This window comes from Stegostoma tigrinum, chromosome 40, assembly GCF_030684315.1.
Source record: "Stegostoma tigrinum isolate sSteTig4 chromosome 40, sSteTig4.hap1, whole genome shotgun sequence".
Classification (NCBI taxonomy): domain Eukaryota; kingdom Metazoa; phylum Chordata; class Chondrichthyes; order Orectolobiformes; family Stegostomatidae; genus Stegostoma; species Stegostoma tigrinum.
The window spans coordinates 15,463,333-15,472,507 of record NC_081393.1 but is presented as its reverse complement, the minus strand read 5'-3'; the positions used below and the strand labels follow the sequence as shown (position 1 = coordinate 15,472,507).

Sequence of the window (9,175 nt, the reverse complement as noted above, 5' to 3'; positions counted from 1 at the left end):
GGGGGAAGGGGAGATTATGAAGCCCCAACCGCATCCCACAACCAGCCCAGTTCATCTCCTCCCCCCACTGCATCCCAAAAACAGGCCAGCTCATCCCCTCCATCCACTGCATCCCAAAACCAGTCCAGCCTGTCTCTGCCTCCCTAACCTGTTCTTCCTCTCACCCATCCCTTCCTCCCACCCCAAGCCGCACCTCCATTTCCTACCTACCACCTCATCCCGCCTCCTTGACCTGTCCATCTTCCCTGGACTGACCTATCCTCTCCCTACCTCCCCACCCATACTCTCCTCTCCAACTATCTTCTTTTCTCTCCATCTTCAGTCCGCCTCCCCCTCCCTCCCTATTTATTCCAGAACCCTCTCCCCATCCCCCTCTCTGATGAAGGGTCTAGGCCCCGAAAAACGTCAGCTTCTGTTCTCATGGTTTCTTAACCTTGTGATGAGATTGTCACTGCCAGATCAGAAGCTGGAATGGAATTCCCACTTTTCTCGATGGTTTGTGTGTGAGAGACAGAGAGAGACTGGGGGTGTGAGGGAGAGAGAGTGGGGGTGCGAGGGAGAGAGAGTGGGGGTGCGAGGGAGAGAGAGTGGGGGTGCGAGGGAGAGTGAGTGGGGGTGCGAGGGAGAGTGAGTGGGGGTGCGAGGGAGAGTGAGTGGGGGTGCGAGGGAGAGTGAGTGGGGGTGCGAGGGAGAGTGAGTGGGGGTGCGAGAGAGAGTGAGTGTGAGTGTGTGAGAGAGTGAGCGTGGGAGAGTGAGTGAGTGTGAGTGAGAGAGAGTGAGGGTGAGAGAGTGAGTGTGAGTGTGTGAGAGAGCGAGGGTGAGTGTGAATGTATGAGAGAGAAAGGGTGAGTGAGTGAGTGTGAGTGTGTGAGAGAGCAACGGTGAGTGAGTGTGAGTGTGTGAGGGTGAGAGAGTGTGTGAGCGAGAGTGAGAGTGAGTTCCCCACTCCCCCTTCCCCCTACCCCTCGCCCTCCCTCTGGGACAGGGTGAGATGCCAGTGCCAACTCCGAAAAGTGGGGAGATGATACCGCACACATGAGGAACACACCTGAGTGTGAGAATAACACATGGAGCTGGAGAAGCTCAACAGGCCTGGCAGCTCCTGTGAGGACAGGAAGAGAGCGAACGCTTCAAGTGACTCCCATCTGGAACGGGGGGGGGGGGGGGGGGGGGGGAGAGCTGGAAAATGACACTTCCAGTACCGGTGACGGCAGGATGGGGGTGGGGGTTGGGGGGTTGGGGGGTTGGGTGGGGGGGAAGCAGTGAGCAGAACAAATGGTTGGAGGTTCAGAACAAGATAAAACAGAGATACTGGCGGTAAAGGAGCGATATGAATGTCAGATAGGTGTTAACGATTGGTGTGAAAAGCAGAAAATGGGTCTGCTCCAGCAGCACACAGAGAGAGAAGGCATTCTTTCTTTCGGTCTTCTGGGGTTGAATACTACCTGACCACCCTGCAAGGTCACGGCGCTCTAGAGTTTCCAGAATGATGTAGTACACTCTTTCCTCCCTGCCACACAGACACACAATGACAGACCGAACACACAACAGCACAGAGAACCTATTGGAAATGATTTATCACAGACCAGTCACAGATTTATACACCGAACACGAAATTGCACAAACGCAATCACGGACTGAACACGGTCAGGGGGCAAATCCAACTGACATGGCAAAAAAAATCTAAACACAATATACAGGCAACTCCACCTCATATTCAGAACGGCTGACCTTGTGAATTTCGCCCCGGAAACCACAAGATTAAGCTCAACTATTGGATATAACATGTTAGGGCAATGCAGAGAGCTGGTGCGCAGAGGCTGGTGCGTGCATGGAATGAGCTGTCAGAGGAAGTGGTGTAGGCATCTGGATGGGGAGGGTTGAGGGGGATATGGGCCAAACGCTGGCAAATGGGACCAGGCTAATTTAGGATACGTGCTCAGCACGGACGGGTTGGGCCGAAGGGTCCACGTGCTACACGGCTCGATGAGTTTGCGTTGAGCTCAATTGGAACCCTTGTCGCAGAGATGTTTGCGCTACAGCACAGCGAGTGACTGAAACGCCAAGCGACTGCAGGGTCAGGGTCGTTCCTACATATCAGAGCAGGGCTGTCCCACAAAATGGTCATTGTCTGGCTCCGGCTGAGGGCAAGGATGGAAGTGAGGGGAGGGATGGTGCTCCGAGGGACCGCGGCACCACACCTCCCGAGTCCTGAGCACCACGCTGTCTCGGCGACGCAAAAAGGAGCCCGTGGCTGCGTCCACCAGGCCACGGAAAGGGCGGCCCAAGGTCAACAGCGTCAGCCAAGCATCGAACTGTTCAGAGGCGTCCCCGAGCAAACAGAGCTCTGGGCAAACTGGGAATCCACTCATTTAAGGTTTGCAAATTGGTCCACAGGGATCTTCCTTCGCTTTCAGAGAGAAAAAAACAAAAGTCTCCACTTGAGAGGATGGGAATGAGACGATGCTCCAATGATGCTGGGCTGGAACCAGATTAATCACCAGAGTAGTGGGCAAATACAGGGAAAGCCAGTGAGATGCGGCCACTAAATGCAGCAAACACATCAGGAGCACCGAGATGCAACTCGGGGACTTTGTCGCAGGCCCCGAAGCTGTCACTAATTTGGCTCGGGATGATCGGGAGGAGGACTGGACGGCTGCTTCTCTCCGGACACAGCGCCCCTTCAAGGTTCGGGGGTCACTGTCAACCTGACCTCCCTCCCCACCTCAACCTATCTCCCCCTTCACCCCTTCTGCCTTCCACTGACCCGTGGGGATAGCAGGGGTGTGGTAGTGGGACCGCGGGGCAGCACCAAGGGAGCGTGCCCTGTCAGAGGAGCCAGCCTCAGGGGAGACGTCAAATCCAGGCCTTGTCCAGTTATCTCTGCACCCCCTCCCCCCAAAGGCTCCTGTTCGTGGAGCGGCTGGTGGAAAGGGGGCGAGGAGGGAATGTACTCTGATCTCCATTAATACAGCCCAGAATATCAGAGCAGGAGGTGGTTACCCAGACCCTTCGGCCTACCCCACTGTTCTGTCAGACCATACCTCAGGCACCCCAGGCCCTTCGGCCTACCCCACTGTTCTGTCAGACCATACCTCAGGCTCCCCAGGCCCTTCGGCCTACCCCACTATTCTGTCAGACCACACCTCAGGCTCCCCAGGCCCTTCGGCCTACCCCACTGTTCTGTTAGACCATACCTCAGGCTCCCCAGGCCCTTCGGCCTACCCCACTGTTCTGTCAGACCGCACCTCAGGCTCCCCAGGCCTCAGGCCCTCAACTCTCTCTGGCAATTTCAAATATCCATCAATCCTGTCTTGAAACACCTGCAGCGCTCTAACCCCTGCAGCTCTCCAGGGATACAGAAACACCCCCCTGATACTCTGGGAGGGAACTCCTTGGCATCCTATACAAGTGCAGCGAACAGAATTGACCAGCTTGGAGGAGGTCCAGGTGAAATGCTGCTTTGCCTGGAGAGGCCTGTTTCGGCTCTTGGATGGTAAGCAAGGAGGCTGTGAAGGGGCAGCTCTTGCACCCTCTGGTTACATGGGGAGGTGCTGTGGTCTCACCAGTGACTCCCACACCTGGTCAGGGGACAGCTGGCCTGGTCAACTCCATTCACGGCAAATAAAGCATATTTTTGACATTAAAAGATGGTGCAAAACTTGAATGAGATTCGAGGACCCACAGCGTCACTACCTCATGGCTGGAAAGTCGGGAGATCTTGGCAAAATGTCTTCATCACAAATTTGTTGGGCGACGGACTGCCAGCTGTCTGCATTCCCCTCATTTTCCAATGTTAGACTTGTACACAGTCTGAACCCCGCTTGCAAAGGTTATGGGGCTTCTGAGCAATTTTAAGGAACGTTCGGTTCTCTGAGGACAGAAAAAATCCCAATCCAAACCTTTTCTCCGGCTAAACAGCATCCATAAGCATTGACCTGGACATCTCACTTGTTCAATGTGTTGTGGGATTGACGGAGAATGGAAGCAAATCTCCACCAAATCTCACTCATGACAAAATTCTCCCTCTCGGGGCACCTGGCTCCAACAGGTGAGGGCGTGCCTAGAGGGCAACGCTGTTGATTCACTGGCAGGATGGAAAAGTTCATTCGCAGGTCACTTTGTCTCAACCTGGTCTCTCCCTCCCTCTGACTTGACAAGCTCCAACCCTTCTGAAGCGAAAATGCACATCATTTGGCACGGTTCACAGTGCACTCTGAGCAACTGCATTCGCTGCTCATGGAGATTAAAACCTCTTCAGTTTCAGACCAGAACATGTCAACACACCTTTGGCAGGGAGTCCCCCCTTCCTAGCTCCCACTGCTGAGTGTGCTCAGCTACAAAGTGTCTGTGAGACAGGCAAGTGTGAACAAAGTACAAAGAAAATTACAGCACAGGATCAGGACCTTCGGCCCTCCAAGCCTGCGCCGATCCAGAGCCTCTCACTAAACCTTTCGCCTACTTTCCAAGGATCTGTATCCCTCTGCTCCCTGTCCATCCATTCATGTATCTGTCTCGATATATCTTGAAAGACGTCCTCGTGCCCGCCTCTATCACCTCCGCTGGCAACACGTTCCAGGTCCCCACCATCTTCTGCGTAAAGAACTTTCTACGCATATCTCCCTTAAACGTTTCCCCTCTCATCTTGAAATCATGACCCCCGAGTAATTGAGTCTCCCACTCTGGGGAAAATGCAGGTGGCAAGTGACAGGGCAGTAATCAGGAGGGTTTTGAGGGCAACTGGGGCACATGTAACGGGCAGGAAAGGGCATTTAGGTAAGCAACAGCAGATCCTCGACTGTAGGAAGGTGGAGAGCAGCCAATCAATATATCAATCTTTGAAAACGGCGAGGGAAGAGCTCAGTGAGTCGGGATATCAGGCGAACCTGGAACTCCACACTATCCTCGTCTCCACACCCCTCGATACCTTCACTATCTCTGCCTCCAACACGCTCAGTACTGAGCCTCCAGGGGCGGGAATGCCACCGATTTCCCACCCTCCAAGTGCAGAAATTCCTCCTTTCCTCACTCCAAAATGGCCTCCCTCTTTTGCCAGGATTGGGACACCCCCTCTCAAGCCCGGTGGGGTTGGGGGTGTGGTGGTGGGATGTGAGCATCCTTCCTGTGTCTACCCTGGCGAGCCCATCAGAATTCAGTCAAGGTGGCGGGGGTGGGGTGGGGGGCACCAGAAATGTGCACAATGCTCCAGGCGCTATGCAAATGCAGCAGCTGATCTGGGACCAGGGATGAGGGGCTTCTCACTGAGGCGGGGAGGGGAGACGGGGTGGGGGGGGGTGCTTGAACACCAGAGTTCACAACTCTCACAACTCGGGGTGGAGGGGGGAGGGGGGAGGGGGGGGGGGGAGAGAGACAGAGACAGAGAGAGAGAACACGAGAACATTTCCCACTGACCAAGGGACTGGGAGCCAGGGTCCAGAGATTGAGTGAAAGGAGCAGAGAGGAAATTGGAAGAGGAATGGGAATGAGACATCGGAGGTGTAGTGGAGAGTGAAGGAGGTTTTTTAACAGTATGGCAGGACCTCGATCAGATGGGCCAATGGGCCGAGGAGTGGCAAATGGAGCTTAAATTAGATAAATGGGACGTGCTGCGTTTCAGAAAAGCAAATCAAGGCTCTTAATGGTAAGGTCCTGTGGAGTGTTGCTGAACAAAAAGCCCTTGGGGTGCAGCTTCATAGTTCCTTGAAAGTGGAGTTGCAGGTAAACAGGATAATGAAGGCGGCATTTGGTATGCTTGGTCAGCGCATCAAATATGGGGGTTGGGTGTCATGTTGTGGCTGGGGAGGACATTGGTCAGGCCAGTTTTGGAATACTGAGTTCAATTCCAGTCCCTGTTATCGCAACAGGATGTTGTGAAACGAGAAAGGGTTCAGAAAAGATCTACTGGGATGTTGGAGGGTTTGAGCTACAGGGACAGGCTGAATGGGCTGGGGCTATTTTCCCTGGAGCGTCGGAGGCTCAGGGGGGAACCTTATAGAGGTTTATAAAATCATGAGGAGCGTGGAGAGGGTGGACAGGTAAGGTATTTTCCCCAGGGTGGGGCAGTCCAAAACTAGAGGGGCATAGGTTTAAGATGAGAGGGGAAAGATTTAAAAGGGACCTGAGGGGTAACATTTTCACTCAGAGGGTGGTGCGTGTATGGAATGAGCTGCCAGAGGAAGGGGTGGGGGCTGGTACAGTTACAACATTTACAAGGCATCTGGATGGGGACATGAATAGGAAGGGTTTAGAGGGCTATGGGCCAAAGGCCGGCAGATTGGGTTAACCTATCTGGTCAGCATGGACGAGTTGGGCCAAAGGGTCTGTTTCCTTGCTGCATGACTCTGAGGGAGTGAGGTATCCATGTCCGGAACGGGCCTGCTGGGAGCAACACACACGGAGTTAGCACCAGCGCAGCGGCCCTCCACAAGTGCGCAATGATTCGTGAATGCGGGGCTGACCATGATAACATCAGGGTCTCCCAGACAGCTCCGAGCACAAACAGCCTCTCTCAGTTGCCAGGTCACTCTAGTGACGAGCAGCAACCCTGCCTTCTCTCAGTGGAAGCAAAACAAAAACACTAGCAAACCTGGCTGGCCCTCCATGCTCCTGATACGGACAGCAGGGCGGCTGTGTTCCTGAGGACAGCAGGAGAGTTACAGAACGCTTGAGAAAAGATACCTATTTCAGACTGAGCTCAACATGAGAGACTGCAAAGACACAAGCTGACAGCTTTCTGCCCGCCCTCATTGAGTCCCTTCAGGGCTGCGCTGAACTAGCCCTGGGGAGGGAGTCACATATTTGATTGAACTATTGGAGAACCCAAAAACAGGGAGCCAGGTCAAAGTGGGGTCATTTAAAGATAACAAGTTATCTCAGATTCTCCAGCATCTGCAGTTCCTACTATCTCAGGGACGTTTAAAGGTTGAGTGGGTGGAGGTGGTAAATGAGGACCCTGATCCCAATGCCAGCTGTCCGTATTTCCTTCTCTCTCAGGAACGACATTCCCTGAAACCACACTGACATGTCTCTTCCCCCAACTCCCAAAAAAGGCCAGAACAAAACAGGAAGCGGGCGAGGGCTGCAAATGGGAGACTTATCGGTGGTTCAAACCGCAACGCGCTCTCTCCCTCCCTCTCACGCGCGCACGTACACAGAGACAGACAGACAGAGACAGAGATACAGGCAGGCACACACACACAGACACACACACACACACTCACAGACACACACACTCACAGACACACACACACACTCACTCACACACAGACACACACACTCACAGACACACACACACTCACAGACACACACACACACACACTCACAGACACACACACACTCACAGACACACACACACTCACAGACACACACACTCACACACAGACACACACACACACACAGACACTCACACACACACTCACACACACATACAGACAGACAGGCACAGATACAGACACACACACAGACACATGCACATGCGCAGACAGAGACAGCCACACACACACACAGACAGAGACAGAGATACAGGCAGACACACACACACACACACACACACACACACACACTCACACACACACACACACACAGACAGGCACAGATACAGACACACACACACACACAGACAGAGACAGAGATACAGGCAGACACTCTCACACACACACACACACATACAGACAGACAGGCACAGATACAGACACACACACAGACACATGCACATGCGCAGACAGAGACAGCCACACACACACACACAGACAGAGACAGAGATACAGGCAGACACACACACACACACACACAGACAGGCACAGATACAGACACACACACACACACACAGACAGAGACAGAGATACAGGCAGACACACACACACACACACACACACTCACACACACACACTCACACACACAGACAGACAGGCACAGATACAGACACACACACACACAGACAGGCACAGATACAGACACACACACACACACACACATGCACACACACAGACAGAGACAGAGATACAGGCAGACACACACACACACACACACTCACACACACTCACACACACACACTCACACACACAGACAGACAGGCACAGATACAGACACACACACACACACATGCACATGCGCAGACAGAGACAGCCACACACACACAGACAGAGACAGAGATACAGGCAGACAGACAGACAGACAGACACACACACACACACACACACACAGACAGGCACAGAGACAGACACACAGACAGAAAGACTGCTGTATTATTGGGATCCACACACACTCCCTGACACTGGACAGTGTCTTCCCTTGGAAATTGACTCTCTGAAAGCAGCAAGTGACAGGCCAACCTCGAGAGGGCGAAAGGCACAAAAAATTTGAAATGAAGGGAGCCTGCTCACCTTCTCTCGCCTTCAGCAACACGGTGTTGGCAACAATGTTTTCCAGCTCCATGCTGCACAGCGCTTCCGGGAGGTTGTGGACCGCACCCCCCTCCTCCGTCTCTCTGTGCCTATCTCTCTCTATGTCTCTCTCTGCGCCTATCTCTGTCTCTCTGTGCCTATCTCTGTCTCTCTCCCTCTCTGTGCCTGTCTCTGTCTCTCTCTCTCTCTGTGCCTGTCTCTGTCTCTGTCTCTCTCTCTGTGCCTGTCTCTATCTCTCTCTCTCTCTCTGTGCCTGTCTCTATCTCTCTCTCTCTGTGCCTGTCTCTGTCTCTCTCTCTGTGCCTGTCTCTATCTCTCTCTCTCTGTGCCTGTCTCTGTCTCTCTCTCTGTGCCTGTCTCTGTCTCTGTCTCTCTCTCTCAGAGGCGGAGCTGGGAGTTTCCGGGGAATCCCCTGGCGCCGGATACAATGTATCCATTCGGATACACAACGTTCCAAACAGCATGACGTCACCGCCCGCTGGGAGACCCCCGGCCAAAGCTGCGCGCACTGCATTGCCCTAGCGCCGCCCCTGCAAACATTCCCTGAAGTTGGGTGAAGTCGGGGGTGGAGGGAACCACGCTGCCAACAGGGGCTGGGTGGTCTGTATGAAGCTCACCCTGTTCAACAGACTTCAGCAAGAACCCACTCCGCTGGATTTGCGGCTCAAGGGTGACCGTTCACGCCACCCACTGACTCGACACGCTGTGCCCTTATCACCCCACCCCCCATCACTGCCAGCCTACAGCACACTGCTCCTTGTACAGACAGCAAC

The 9,175-nt window shown here is 53.8% G+C and overlaps 1 protein-coding gene across 1 annotated transcript in view; it reads right to left on the bottom strand.

Annotated features, from left to right (window-relative positions):
* LOC125448049 (G protein-coupled receptor kinase 5-like) overlaps positions 1 to 8,760 on the bottom strand; it is a 37,871-nt gene extending 29,111 nt beyond the window's left edge. The window contains exon 1 of the mRNA XM_048522998.2: positions 8,382 to 8,760. Coding sequence (XP_048378955.1) covers positions 8,382 to 8,433 — 52 coding nt within the window. The 5' untranslated portion in view covers positions 8,434 to 8,760. The remainder of the gene's footprint in view (positions 1 to 8,381) is intronic.
* Between the last annotated feature and the right edge of the window lie 415 nt (positions 8,761 to 9,175).